Below are 15,634 nucleotides of genomic sequence, written 5' to 3'. Positions count from 1 at the left end.
AAGCAACCACTGAATGGAACATTCAACCAAAACACAATTTCATTTTATCATTTTAAAGCTTAAACTCCTGACGAGTGCTGAGTTATCCCTCTAAAACGGAGTATCCCTCTGCGGAGTGGCCAATGTGGATAAACTTCTAAGTAGTGCTGAGTTATTTGCTGATAAATATAAAAATAATGATTTTATAATTTATAAACTACTTTTTTGTACTACATACCATATGTCAATTACATCATACAGCTCCGATAGTCCTGTGTCATATGTCATTTGAAAGGTCTCAATGAGTAGAATACAACAAGCATAATTGTTTCAGGCTTTTTACTAACCTTGAGCGAGATTTTGTAAAAGAAGCCCCTCAAGAGACCCATATGTAAACCATATATGGATGCTGAATTTTAGACACATTTCCGCTCGTAACTTCATGAAACATGTTCCGATTGTGGAAAATGACAATTATTACAATTAAAATGAGTATTCCATCAATCAGATCTAAAGATACTGCCCCTTCACTTCCTGTGAGTTAAAAACGTGTGCCCTGGTGTGTGTCCTGAGACGTGTGGTCTGGTTTGTGTGTCCTGAAACGTTTGCGTGTCCTGAAACGTTTGCCCTGGTGTGTGTGTCCTGAAACGTGTACCCTGGTGTGTGTGTCCTGAAACGTGTGGCCTGGTTTGTGTTTCCTGAAACGTGTGGTCTGGATTGTGTGTCCTGAAACGTGTGGTCTGGATTGTGTGTCCTGAAACGTGTGGTCTGGTTCATGTGTCCTGAAACTTGCGGTCTGGTTTGTGTGTCCTGAAACGTGTGGTCTGGATTGTGTGTCCTGAAACGTGTGGTCTGGATTGTGTGTCCTGAAACGTGTGGTCTGGTTCATGTGTCCTGAAACGTGCGGTCTGGTTTGTGTTTCCTGAAACGTGTGGTCTGGATTGTGTGTCCTGAAACGTGTGGTCTGGATTGTGTGTCCTGAAACGTGTGGTCTGGTTCATGTGTCCTGAAACGTGCGGTCTGGTTTGTGTGTCCTGAAACGTGTGGTCTGGATTGTGTGTCCTGAAACCTGAGGTCTGGTGTGTGTGTGTCCTGAAATGTGTGGCCTGGATTGTGTGTCCTGAGACGCGTAAAGCCCAATTTATACTCCTGCGTCAAACTCATGCCGTAGCTACGTCGTAGGTTGTGTAGCGCACGTACCTTTCAGGCTGATTTATACTTCTGTGTCTGACCTACGGCAGAGCCTCTACGCTGTAGACTACGCGTCAGTTTCCGTTTATACTTCTGCGTCGTCGTCCGCATTGACGCACAATTCCACATGCAGAGGAAGCATGTGAAACCTGAGGGAGGGGTTCTAGCAGACCAATCACAGCGCTTGCATCCGCGTAGAATTTACGTGTTCTTAAATTTTTTTGAGAAGTGCACATTAGGGCGCGCTACACAGCCTACGACGTAGTTGTCCTGAAATAAGACATCCTTTATGACGTTAACAGGACGCAGCCTTCGAAATGAGACACAGATCCATGGGTGCCTTCACACTGGCAGTTTAGTTTGGAACTTTTCTTTGAAAGTGCTGGAATTTTCTGTTTGGTGTCACTAGTGGGAGCAGAAAAGACAAACACCCCTTTAAATCAAAATAAATTACATAGTTTACTGTTTAAAAAGAATGACAATTCAGAAGACTAGTGAAACATATGACCAATAACACTATAAATGAGCTCAACACTGCATCACTGTTCACTTCCAGATAAACCAATTCTGACTGTAAAGCCCCAGAGTTCAGTGTTCACTGGAGACACAGTTACTCTCAGCTGTGACGTGGGAAGCTCAACTGGATGGACGTTTCACTGGTGGAAAGACTCAAACTGGGAATCCAGTGATTATGCAGGAACTAAAACAATCAGTTCTGTGAGACTCTCTGATGGAGGAACATACGAGTGTACAACACAGCGAGGACAATACTACACACAGTACAGTAATGCTATAAAGATAACAGTGAGAGGTAAGTGCTCTTTTACTTTGTAGGGTTTTTTATTATTATTATTTATTTTTTTATATTTTTTATTGAAAGCTAATTTTGAGTTTTAAAAGATTCAAACATGAAGTGTGTTGTTTGCTCATTTCACAGAGAGACCCAAACCTGTAGTGGTTGTTCAGCCTGATGTTCATGTGTTCAGAGGAGAGAGAGTCACTCTCACATGTCACATACAGGAGACAGGAGTCTGGAGGTACAGCTGGTATAAAGATCAATATGACAGCAGAGGACAAGACCAGATCTATATAATCACATCTGTGGATCCGTCTCATGCTGGTCTGTACAGCTGTAGAGGAACTCAGACTGAAACCCAACAGAACTCAGAGATCAGTGATGGAGTTACACTGACAGTATCAGGTGAGTGTGTTCATCATTTCATCACTTCACTTTAACCTGAAGACATTGAGAATATCACCAAGTAAATCTGAGCTTACTTTCTATATACAGTGACAGGGTGATTAGGATCACAGATCTTTTCAGAGTTCATTATCTATATCCTCCAGACATGTTCAGTTCTCATGGCCTGAGAGTGTTGTCAGTTTTTCAGACTAAAATACTGTAGTGAAACTGACGCCAGATCAGCGTGTGTTCAGAGGACAGAGAGTCACTCTGACGTGACATACAGGGAGGAGACTTTCAGTGGAGATACAGCTGGTTTAGAGATGGAAACAATCATATGAACAGTTCAGTTTCACAGCTGATGTTTCTGATCAGTGTTTGTCTGAGATCTTGACTGTAAGGCGGGTGCCAGTAAGTATAGGCTACCCCAGGAGAAAGCAAAAGGCTCTCCTGAGAATTAACTTTTCAACTCTCTCTTGCATATCGTCACGTTCCTAAAATGATTGGCCAAGTAATTTTTTCAGGTTTCTCAGAAAACACAAACAAATTAACCAATAATTGAGGTTGAGTAGATTTTCATTCTTCTTAATGCAGCTGCTATCTTGAAAAGCTTGTAATATTGCTTAAGTCTCATTGACTTAGGCAAAATTAAACGGCCTAAGTCATACTCTTGACATTTTATTACAGGGGTAGAATTGCATGATCTCTTCAACTGAGGATGTGGGCGATTTTACCAAAGGTGGCCAGCCAGCATCAGGAGGAGATGGTTTATGCAAAAAAAACACACAAAAAAAAAACATTATTTTAGGAAGGTGACGATATGTAACAGAAACATCCGAGATGCAGCACATAGTGCAGCTCACACCTCACTTTTACAGTCTCATCATCTCCCCCTGCTCCCACTCTTCTCCTCCTCATCTAAAACTCACTAAAAACCTATGCAATGTTAAATGTGTACAATAAGTAATTATACATGTTTGTTATAATTTAAAAAAATGTCTCAGTGCGACTGGTACAAAGTCAGGTTTGCATCTTCTCTCTTTATTTTAGGGCATTTGATGTTTTCTATTTATTATCTTTGAACTGATTATGAAATTGGCATGATACATTTACCTGACATAATAAAGTGTGACATTTTATTTGATTTTATTCCGAATATTTATTCTAAAATTGTTTTCCCAAGTAGATCAAACGGATTTGTATGTTACCGCAAGTTTTGCGCCATATTAGTGACGATTAATATTTGGCATTAATTCAAGTGCGAGTGTTTTGCAAAGACAAGAAGTGGATTTTCGTTTAGGTAAAAGTGCTGCTTGACCAACCTAAATCTGGGTCTGTCTTACCTCGGTTTTAATTTAGATTAGTGTAGTGTACATGGGAAACCACTGCATGGCCAATCCAAAGCTATTACAAGACAAGTAAAGTTGGTTGACTTATATCTGTAGTAGTGGCCATACCTCTACTGAAGTAAACGTTACTTTAATTTCAAGTGTGTGCAATCACGGTGGCTATACCAAAGTATCTTTGATCGTTTAAGCGTGAATGCAACCGATCTCGGGTATATAGCAATTACCTCTATTTAGTGACTGAAGCTAGCAAGCTTGTGAACGTGAGACCGATGTTAAACAAGGCGTGAGGACCTCTGAACGACATAGCTTCCTAATATAAATGGGTACAATATAAGTAAAGAGTTAAATAGAATAATCAAATGTATTGCTAAACTATTATATAATTGACCAATAACCAATTGGCAGTCTAACTTAAATTTGAGGTCGTGATAAAATGGAGTCAGATATAAAATGGAGTCAGATAAAAGCTTAAATGGAATTAAATTATATTGCCACGCGGAATCTCTTGTAGAGACCTTCACCCGTTATCGGAAACTGGCTTTGGGACGATCTAGACGGGCTTACACAATGGAGCCGAAGCCTCAAAACGTATGAGAAAACGTCTCAGGTTACCTATGGCCCTGTCCCAAATGGCACACTTCATGTGCACTTTCGGTCTTGTGGACTTACAATGGCTGCCGCGTGCGCGTGTCCGTTAAGTCCGTGAGACCGCAGTGTGTCCCATTCGTCATTTTTAGATCTCAGAAGGGTGCTCGCGAGCGCCCCTATGTGGTCGATTTGCGCCCTTGATGCGCACTTTTGCCGAGCCCTCGCTGATGCGGGCTCCGCAGCAGACTTCTTCCCGACAGTCAAAGCGGCATTACGTCACGAAAGTGCGGACTCAGAGGAAGACCGCGAGTGCTTAGGGTTCCATTTGGGACAGGGCCTATGTTCCCTGAGAACAGGGAACGAGACACTGCATCAATGGATGCTATTGGGGAATGCAATGATCATTTGTCCTCTAGTCAGTGTGTTTTTTCTCTCTTCTCAGATTTACCCACATCTACAGTGACTGTGACACCAGACAGTCCTGTATTCACTGGAGAAACAGTCAATCTGAAGTGTGTGATAAACTCTGATCACAGTAACTGGAGATATGAGTGGTATAAAGACAGTGTAATATTACAGACGTCTGATTATCGTTACACTGTAAACAGAGACACTCTCACTATCAGAGGAGCTACTGAGTCTGATCAGGGTCAGTACTGGTGTAAAGGACAGAGAGATGGAAGACCAAACTCATCAACATCAAGCTCTGCTGTTTCTCTCTCTGTGAAGGGTGAGTTCAACATCATGTCCTCCTAAAGTCTCTCTACATGATCATTCATGAGAGACTTTTACTCTCATTCACACTGCTGATAAATACAGTTGTCACTCCTCTGTTCCTCCTCTATCTCTGTTCTTGTTTTACAAACTATTTGAAGGAGAAAAACAATGGAACTGAATGCAGAGGTCTGAAATGCATTTTAAAGCTAAAGTGTTTTTTAACTTTAAGTGTAATCTTAAAAACACAACACTCATGAAGTTCTTATAAAACAGAAACACAACAAATAAAGTCGTCTGTCTGACGCATGTGAACACAGATCTGAGAAACAGCTAAAAATAGTTCTGTTAATGGCTGCTAATTACACGTCAATTCCATCTGTTCAGTAACATTTTTTTTTTAAAACAAAACATTTTTCTGTATGTAATTATTTTATTTTTATTTTTTTTTGCTTACACTTTCTGAGAATCTTTGAGTCTTTATACAAATGCAGCTTTGCTTTTCAGACGATTCTGTCATTGACTTGATTATGATTTGCAGTTCATCAAACATTAGATTTAAGATGCGTTTTATCTGACACTCACACCAAAGTTTCAACATTAGCTCACCTGAGTATGAAAATTCTGCCATCATTTAATCTCCCACACCCTTGTGTTGTTTCAAATAAAAAAAATAAAAATAAAAAAGATTAGATTTTTTTAGTAATGTGCTGATCGCTATTATAATTAATGAATATTATAAGAGTTCAAAAAGGACACAAAAGCACCATAACTCTATCATAAAATGAATCCTATGATTTCATATGAATGAAGTAAAATGACTAAGCGTATTTTAGTCTCCATCATCCTGATCACGTCAGTCAGTCTTTCTAACCAGCATGAAGCTGTTGATCACGAGTAACATACTCGGTTACTATCGTAACCTCGGTTCCATGAGAGTTAGAGAACGAGTATTGCGTAGCTATACGCAGTGGGAAACTCCTTTTCCTCGAAAATTCTGAAGCCTAAAATGTAAAACGCATTTGCAGTTTGTCTAAAAGACGCAGAACGCTCCAGATATATTCTCAGTGCTCTGACAGGGCAGAGTAAATTAGCCTCCCCATCCTCTGCGGAAGGGGGAAGAGCTAATAATGTGATAACCTGTGTTCTAAACGGTGTTTGAGGATGACTTTAGAGTCACCAATTCCAGACTCCAGACAGGAGGGGCTCACAGAGAGCGCCTACAGATCTCCCACTCGCTTGATAGATGCCAGTGCCAGCAGGAGAGCAGTCTTTAGCGAGAGTAGTTTGAGATCAACTGGCTGGAGCGGTTCAAATGGTGGTCCCTTCAGGGCCCCAAGGACCGTGGAGAGATCCCATGACGGCACAGACGGAGGTCTGGGGGTGTTCATCCTCCTGGCTCCTTTCAGAAACCGTACCACCAAGTCGTTTCTTCCTAACGATTGGCCAGCCACTGGAGCATGATAAGCTGCAATGGCTGCCACATATACTTTGGGCGTGGATGGGGACTTGTCCGCGTCCAACAGCTCTTGTAGGAAGGAGAGTACCACTGGTACCTCACATGACCTGGGTTCAAAGTGTTTGTCCAAGCACCAGCTGGAGAACACTGACCACTTCAAAGCATAAAGGTGCCTGGTAGAAGGGTCCCTAGCCTCAGTGATTGTGTTCAGGACCTTTTCAAGAAGGTCCCTGGGTACACGTTGAGGGGCCACACATGGAGGGCCCATAAGTCGGGTCGCGGATGCCATATCATCCCGTTCGCCTGCGTGAGGAGATCTTCCTCAGCGGGACAGGCCAGGGGACTTTGTCCATCATTTGAACCAGCTCTGGAAACCACGGTCTGGATTTCCAAAGGGGGGCTACTAGGAGGACGGGGCATCCGCTCTCCCTGGCCCGTTCGATGACCTGGGGAATCATTGAAATGGGGGGAAATGCATAAAGGGGGAGGCTGGGCCAGTGATGGGCCAACGTGTCCCTGCCCTTCGAGAAGAACACTGCGCAGTGAGTGTTGTCCTTCGAGGCGAAAAGGTCGATATCTCCATATCAGACGCACCGTCTGAGGGTTCATGGACCACTCGCCTTGGGGAGTGTTGCCCCGTGACAGCATATCCGCACCTGTGTTCCGAATGCCAGGGATATGTGCTGCTCTCAGAGAGCTCAGACTGACTTGCGCCCAAATAAGGAGGTCTCTCGCCAGGGAGTACAGGCTGCCCGACCTGACACCGCCCTGGCGATTTATATACTGTATGACACCACTGACGTGTTGTCTGTACGGACTACAACCTGGTGTCCTCTGAGGTTTAGCAGAAACGCTTTGAGGGCCAAACAAACTGCTTTCATTTCCAGACAGTTGATCTGTAAGCTCTGCTCCGATCTCGACCAGAGGCCGGAGACAGGCTTGCCCTCGTGCAACGCTCCCCAACCTCGGTTGGAGGCGTCTGTGAAAACCACTTTCCATGTGGAATTCACCCCTATGGTCACGCCCTCGAGGTACCAGTCTTGAGCCCGCCAGGGAATCAGGGTCCGTAGACAACCGTGATTCACCATGATGCGCAGGCTGCCTGACAGCCATGCATGGGCTGGCACACGGCGCTTGAGCACCAGAGCCAGTGGGCGCATGCGCAGTAATCCCATACGGAGGACTGACGATGTGGCTGCCATGAGACAGAGACGTTTCTGAAACTTTTTCAGGCGTGAGCACTTCCCTGCCTTGAAGGAGGCTGCCAGCTGTTGAATAGAGAGCGCGCGCTCTGGTGTGAGCCGCGCTTTCATAGTTGTAGAGTCGATAACTGTGCCCAGAAAGATCACACTCTGGCTGTGACCCAGTTTGCTCTTGGATAAATTGATTTTGAGACCCAGGCATTGCAGATGGCTGAGAATCAAAGCTTTGTGTTGTAATAGTTTGGTTCTCGACTGGGCTAGAACCAGCCAATCGTCGAGATAATTCAGCACGCGCACTCCCTGATGCCTCAGGGGAGAAAGCGCCGCGTCCATGCACTTCGTAAACGTACGGGGTGCTAGGGACAGACCGAACTGTAGAACCTTGTACTGATAAGCCTGCCCCTCTAAGGCGAATCTCAAGAATGGCCTGTGACGAGGGGCTATCTGAATGTGAAAGTAAAGTTCTTTCAGACCACAGTAAAAAAAACAATACCCCGGGCGAATTTGCGCAAGGATTTGTTTGGTAGTCAACATTTTGAATTGCCGTCTCATGGGAGCCTTGTTCAAATGTCAAAGATGGGTCTGATACTGCCATCTTTTTTCGGAACTAGAAAATAGCGGCTGTAAAACCCTGAGTGCTGTAGCGCGGGGGGGGAATAATTATATTGCCCCTTTTGCTAACAGATTCTGTATTTCGGAACGAAGCACGTGACACCCGCTGCTTTTCACCGAAGTCTCGACAACCGCCTGAAACTTTGGGGGTCTGCGAGCGAATTGGAGCGAGTAGCCTCGCTTTATTGTGTTTATAACCCAACTCGACACACCAGGAATGGCTTGCCAGGCCAGGGCTTCTGTGGCTAGGGTTTGACACATGTTTTGGGACGGGCCGCCTAACACAGGGGGACCTGATACCCTTATATTGTGATTTGTGCACATACTGAGTGTTGCTGACTATAAGGGCTTTCGCCTGGGGCAAAGTCAGAGAAACAACTGGGAGGGGGCTGCCTAATGAAGGGGGACCGTGAACCTGTGTGTTGTGTGATTGAAACATACTCTTTTTGTGCTTTATTTAGGTCTCCGTGAAAACGGTGTTTGTTTGCAAAGGCGCGCGCAGTGTAGCGGGCCTGTTTCCAATAATAATTTGAATATTATTTGAATAATACATTTGAATACAAAAATCATTTGAAACAACGCTCGCGCTCCTAAAGCAAACAAAAGCAATAGCAAAGGATATGCGTTGGTCGCCGGATAGCGACAGCAGAGCTGCGACAGGGGAAGATGACTTCTGATGTTGAAGGCATAGTCCGCTGTAGAACTGCACGCTCTAACCGTATAATGCTGGTTTCGATGGCGAAGGCTTGCAGAGGACTCAGAGACGTGAAGTTTGTCGCTGAAGGAGATGAATCTGCTATAATGGCGGATTCTGAGACTAATATTGGCTAAGGCCACGACCCCTTGGTGGGCTCTGACGTGTGCGCCAAGGAGTTTAAGGCTTGGTTTGTAGGGAATTACAAACCTGCGCACATATGCGCATAACTATAGAATTAATTATTGATGCGCACGTGAGCGCCATCAGCGTTTCTCACAGGTTCGCGTTTAAAGTCTGTGTAGAGAGAACGATGTCGTCTTAGCAGCCTCTAATTGAATAACTAATGATCCTTGCGACGGAAGTGAATCAATCAAAACTAACTTTAGCTGGAAAATATCTTTATTCAAGAACCGCTATAAAGCCAAAACAATCTCTGTAACCTTAAATTATCCGTTTGTTACTGAAAAGCCGCTTTGAAACAATCTACATTGTTAAAAGCACTATATAAATGAAGATGACTTGACTTGACTAGCAGCGCGCCATCACACATCACAGCCCGCCAAGGGGGCGTGGCCTTAGGCGCCTGCGCCATTGAATGTGCAGTTGCCGCAGCACAGCCAATGAGTGAGCCAGACACTCACTGTGCTAGCTGTGCAGCTGCAAATGCGTTTTACATGTTCGGCTTCAGAATTTTCGAGGAAAAGGAGTTTCCCACTGCGTATAGCTATGCAATATGAAGTGACCATTCTCGAAAGGGAATTAGATCTGAGCACAACCCAACATTACTGTTCAGAGACAAACACTGTTTATAGAAACAAAATATTCAACCTCTCAAATATTTATTCATTGTTTCATCACATGCCTAGAAAACATGTAGCAAACATGCCTAGAGACTTGGGCTGGGTTTCCCGATACCTCCTTAATGCTACGTCGTTCTTAAGTTACACCTTAAGCTGTACCTTATCGTTATACGTGTTTCCCGAAACGTTCTTAGTTAAGTATACCTTCTGTAAGTCATACGTTCTGAAGGTTGGTCTGGACCGCTCTTAGCTTTACCTTATCACTGTTGCAGGTCTATACGAATATAATTCTGAAGTTTTAATACACCCAGACAGTGTTCAATTAGGCTAATTCAAGTGTTTTCATGCAAAGAATAAAATTGTCATTACACTGATTGTTGTTAGATTTTTAATTATATTATTATACAATATTATTAATTTAATTAAAGAGCGCTTTTAAAGGCCAGTGAAAGCATAGGCTACTGTCAGTTAAGTCCTATTCGGACGCTAATATTGTTTCTCATGGGCTCGTATGGTATTTTAAACATTTACAGGGGTAAGTCGGTGATTTTAGTGCCGTCCGAATCCATAATATCAGTGTTTTTTCTCACCCAACCCGCGTAAAAATCCCCGGCCAAATTAGTACCTACTGTTTTTTGACAAACAGGTCGTGTGATCATTTAATTGCCGTCTGAATCCACATCTCTGAGTTTACAAGAAGAGATTCAAAATCCACTGTTTAAATCCTTTTTGATCACTGCTGAGCACCGTACGTTAGATGTACACTTTTATTACTGAAATGCTGGAAAGTATTTACAAGAACAATATTTCATCGCAGCTCCACCTCAGTGAACAAAAATGGGAAAGAGAAGAAAGCACGTACAAATTTGAAATGGTTATTATGGCAGCAATATATGATACAATTTAAAAATATGTAGGCTAGGCTATTATAATTTTGATTATTTTTTATAATATCCCATGAGTCCTAATAAATGCAATTTCAACTATTCTGAAGTGCTTCTGTTGTGGCAAAAACAATAATTAAACAATCATCATCACTGCGTAACAGACATCAAGAATCAAATTGTATTTTAAAAGATATTTATTCTCGTCCATGAGGCTTAGTCACAAAATCACAGCAGCTACCCCGTGACGTGAGCAAGACCTGACACCCAGCCCAGGAAATTCCCTTCTTATACTCCTCCTTCAAGGTCTTTTCTCTGTAGTTTTCCACTCACCCTGCGTGGCTACATCACATTTAGAATATAATGACCCCTCTTACCCCCCTTGGCTAAATTATCTTCCATACCTAAAGAGTTAAAGGTTCTTAACCATTTGTACTGTGTGTGTCTTGCTTACGTCAGGTGCACAAACATACATAAATTCCAGATGAGAAACAATGCTTAAAACAATGTCTAAGAAAGTTAATGAAAAAAAAAAGTAAAATATACATTTTTCTACAACACTTCTTTTATAAAGAACACCGCTTTCTCACATAAACAGCCCCTGCAAGAGAGAATAATTGATCTCTCGAGCCATCGATATCAGCAGATTCAGCACCATCGCCACGGACAGCACCGGGTAACGTCGCACGTAAGAAGGTAGATCTTAAGCAGCTTCCTAAGGTATGGTTCGGGGAAGAACGCCTAGAAATGGTATACCTTCAGTTAAGTTATACCTTAAGAGTCTTTGTAGCGCGCTAAGAGACAATGTTATCGGGAAACCCAGCCCAGATAATTTCTCCTCAGTCAGACCGAGGTCAGGATAGAAATGATGTTACAGTTACTTACAGAGCCGCAGTTTAGCTGTTCTCATGGCCTGAGAGTGTTGGCAGTTTTTCAGACTAAAATACTGTAGTAAAACTGACGCCAGATCAGCGTGTGTTCAGAGGAGAGAGAGTCACTCTCACATGTGACATACAGGGAGGAGGAAACATTCAGTGGAGATACAGCTGGTTTAGAGATGGAAACAATTATATGAACAGTTCAGTTTCACGGTTTATGTTTCTGATCAGTGTTTGTCTGAGATCGTGACAGAGCCGAAGCCTCAAAACGCACAAGAAAATGTCTCAGGTTACGACTTTAACCTATGTTCCCTGAGAACAGGGGAAGAGACACTGCATTGATTGATGCTATTGAGGAACGCAATAATAATTTGTCCTAGTCAGTGTGTTTTGTCTTTCTTCTCAGATTTACCCACATCTACAGTGACTGTGACACCAGACAGTCCTGTATTCACTGGAGAAACAGTCAGTCTGAAGTGTGTGATAAACTCTGATCACAGTAACTGGAGATCTGAGTGGTATAAAGACAGTGTAATATTACAGACGTCTGAGCGTTACACTGTAAACAGAGACACTCTCACTATCAGAGGAGCTACTGAGTCTGATCAGGGTCAGTACGGGTGTAAAGGACAGAGAGATGGAAGACCAAACTCATCAACATCAAGCTCTGCTGTTTCTCTCTCTGTGAAGGGTGAGTTCAACATCATTGTCCTCCTAAACTCTATACATGATCATGATCACACAACCAATCGAGAGACTTTTACTCTCATTCACACTGCTGATAAATACAGTTGAAGAAAAACAAATTAAACTGAATGCAGAGGTCTGAAAATGCATTTTAAAGCTAAAGTGTATGAAATATATTGCCCAACAATACCCTCTGGAGGTATATTTATGTATGTGACTTTGTTGGTGCTTGCACGGGCATGGACAAGTTGGGGCTTGTCTGAACTAGTATCAGAGGGCAGTCCGTATACATTCTGTCGTCTGTGCAATGTACTAGTTCAAATAGTAATTTGAATAATTATATTTCTGTGTGAATTGCATGCTACCCAAGTCTATGTAAAGTCATTTTGAAACTAGTTTGATACTGTTCAGTTGTTTATGTTCTGCAGAATAATTCAGATATGTAAGCAAAATAATTTATGCTATATTTTTTGATTCTTAATAATTGAATACACTTTACCAAAGTAATACTAACTTGAGTTACTATTACTTCTGTTTCGTATAGTGACTATTCTTTATGATATCGGTAATACTGTTTATACTAGCAAATTTATATCGCATTTTGTTTTCTCTGTTCATTGTAGACCACACATGGGCAAATGCCTGTAATTCTTCATACACGCTGATATAATCCAAATAAAACTCTTCTGCTGCCTGGGGCACTCTCTCTCTTGCTCCAGTTTCTCTAACCGGAAACTTTTTTCTGCTTGCACTTTCTGAGAATCTTTGAGTCTCTATTCAAATACAGCTTTGCTTTTCAGACGATTCTGTCATTGACTTGATTATGATTTGCAGTTCATCAAACATTAGATTTAAGATTTTATCCGACAAACACACCAAAGTTTCAACATTAGCTCACCTTAGAATGAAAATGTTCGCCATAATTTAATCTCCCACACCCTCGTGTTGTTTCAAATCTATATATCTTCCCTGGAACAATATATATATATATATATATATATATATATATATATATATATATATATATATATATATATATATATATATATATATATATATATATATATAATATTGTGCTGATCGCTATTATAGAGAATGACATGCTAACTTTCAGAGTTCAAAAAGGACACAAAAGCACCATAACTGTATCATAAAATGAATCCTATGATTTCATATGAATGAAGTCAAATGACTAGAGTATTTTAGGGTGTTTTTACACTTGGTATCAGGCACGTGCACACATAGACATCAAAGGGGGCTTGAGCACCTGCCCTTTTTATTCCTGGAGAGAAAGTGGCCTTTTTTCTGGGGTGTTTTTTTTTTTTTATAATATTAAAAAATTATTCCTGTTTGCGCACAGCTTCCCTGTCAAACAAATATATTTATTAAAGAATAGTATATCTAAATATCAGGTCAGGAGTTCTGACGCGCTCCCTTTCTCTCTCTCTCTCTCTCTCTCTCTCCCCCCTGCGTCTCTGCGCAGCGGCGCACATCGGCACACATCACACACACACACACACACACACACACACACACACCTGCAGGCAGCAGCAGCCCCTCCCAGCAGTGTTTTTCTTGGCTTGTGCTGAGGTGAGTGGCGCTCGAAATTCGAGGCACTGGTCGAGGCTCGAATTTACTGCTGATTAGCCAAAGACAAATATAGTTAACCTGTGTTTTGCTAGTATGCATGCCTCATGAGCTACTAGACTAGCTAATGTGTAAGGGATAATTGCTATACATTATCCCGCTTATTACATGGCTATACCGAATAAATAATTAATTTGACACAAAATATTGATTTAAAGGGGAGTTTATTGATTTAAACCCGATTGCATTGCTTCCGCTAAAGAAAATAGTCCGCTCCGTCTCTACGGTTAGAATCCTGTGAGTCCATAGCAACGCTCTGTTTCTCATGGCAACGGTCTGTTATACTCCAGTCCGCACAGCGGTCTGTTATCAAGAAATAACACACCGCATTCTACATCGGAATTCAACCAAGCCATGTAATAAAATAAGTTAGTAATACAATTTATTTTTGTATTTTGTCAATCATTTTTGCAGTGATTTTTTCAGTAAAGTTAACAAAATAGCAGCAACAGCCCTCTTCAGTTTAGAGTGAATATTTGTGTTGATTTGAAAGTGTTATGTATTCTAATAACACCAAAATAATTAAAATGATGTAGTGCCTTGTGCAAAAATAAACAAATTATTAGTAAAACACGCCCCTCTGCTTGATGCAGTTATTTAGGTTATTCTAAATATATACTTGAAACTAGTAGCATACAAAACATGCACATTGTGGAATGGTTTCCTTTGCTGCTCTATAATAGTGAATACTAAGGAGACCATGGTTTCTGTGTGAACTGATTATTTTGTAGACATCTTTTGAAAATGAAACAATTGTGTGAGTTTGAGGAAGATAAAATTAATTAACTTTTTTAATAATTTTTTTAAAAAGGAAGTCAGAGTTGCGTTAATATATATACTTTTTTGAAAAAAAAAAAAAAAAAAAAAACGTAATTATGAGAAGTGCCCTTTATTTCACTTGAGCCCCTGCCCCTCAAAATGTCTGTGCACGTCCCTGCTTGGTATGTTTCAGGGGTCTGAGCGCAGTTCGCGTGATTTTTTGGCAGGGGGCTGGTCCCTATTTCATATTATGGTACGGTTCACTAAAAACATGCAATCTGAACACAAACCTCTCTGGGATTTGCAAAAAAAAAATAAAAAAAAATAAAGTGAGCCCAATGTAGGTTGGTCATCAGATGGCTCCGTACAAATCGTCTTCTCTTCATGGCTGCTTTTTCTGGCAGATCTCTTCAAATTATTCGTTCACAACGTGCACTGTTTATTACACTTGTTTATTGTCATTTCAACCGCTTCCAAACTGTGAGACGCGACGAGTGCTTTGCCAGTTTAAAATATGGTTTTAGGACTGCACACACCTTAAGTGCACTTAAGTGCAGTTTCAGTGCACTGAAACTGAATCATCTTTAGCACCTTATTGCGTTTAGAGTGTAAAAAAAAAGAAAAAAAACAGAGTTTACATAAACAGGTGGTTTTGTCTTAAGTGAATGTAAAAATCTAGCCTGGAAATCCAGACCTAAATCTGAAAGATTAATGGTCTGGCGACTTACTGATATTTATAATTAATATTTATTTAGAGTAGTCCTACTTATTTTTTGCACAATGCACATTTCTTAATATTAAGCATAAAGTGTGTTTTAAAATCACTATTAGTAAGGATAGTATGATCTCCTATATAATATCAGTCTTTAAATGCAAGCTATACCTAAAATATACTTGCAATAGTTTCACTTTAGCACAATCAAATATACTTAAGTATATCTTTAGTTGGACCTCAGCACTATTTCTAGATAACTAAAGTACAAAGTTAGTTATCAATTGAGTATA

General features: G+C 41.3%; 1 protein-coding gene across 1 annotated transcript in view; it reads left to right on the top strand.

The window, feature by feature from the left end:
- LOC309493191 (titin-like) overlaps positions 1–15,634 on the top strand; it is a 442,694-nt gene that overhangs the window by 163,382 nt on the left and 263,678 nt on the right. Inside the window, exons 11-14 of the mRNA XM_082162311.1 lie at positions 1,727–1,981; positions 2,108–2,371; positions 4,733–5,020; positions 11,943–12,227. Coding sequence (XP_082018437.1) covers positions 1,727–1,981; positions 2,108–2,371; positions 4,733–5,020; positions 11,943–12,227 — 1,092 coding nt within the window. The remainder of the gene's footprint in view (positions 1–1,726; positions 1,982–2,107; positions 2,372–4,732; positions 5,021–11,942; positions 12,228–15,634) is intronic.

This window comes from Leuciscus leuciscus, assembly GCF_965113295.1.
Source record: "Leuciscus leuciscus genome assembly, chromosome: 2".
Taxonomy (NCBI): Eukaryota; Metazoa; Chordata; class Actinopteri; order Cypriniformes; family Leuciscidae; genus Leuciscus; species Leuciscus leuciscus.
The sequence above is the reverse complement of the archived record's forward strand: the minus strand, read 5'-3'. Positions and strand labels throughout refer to the sequence as shown.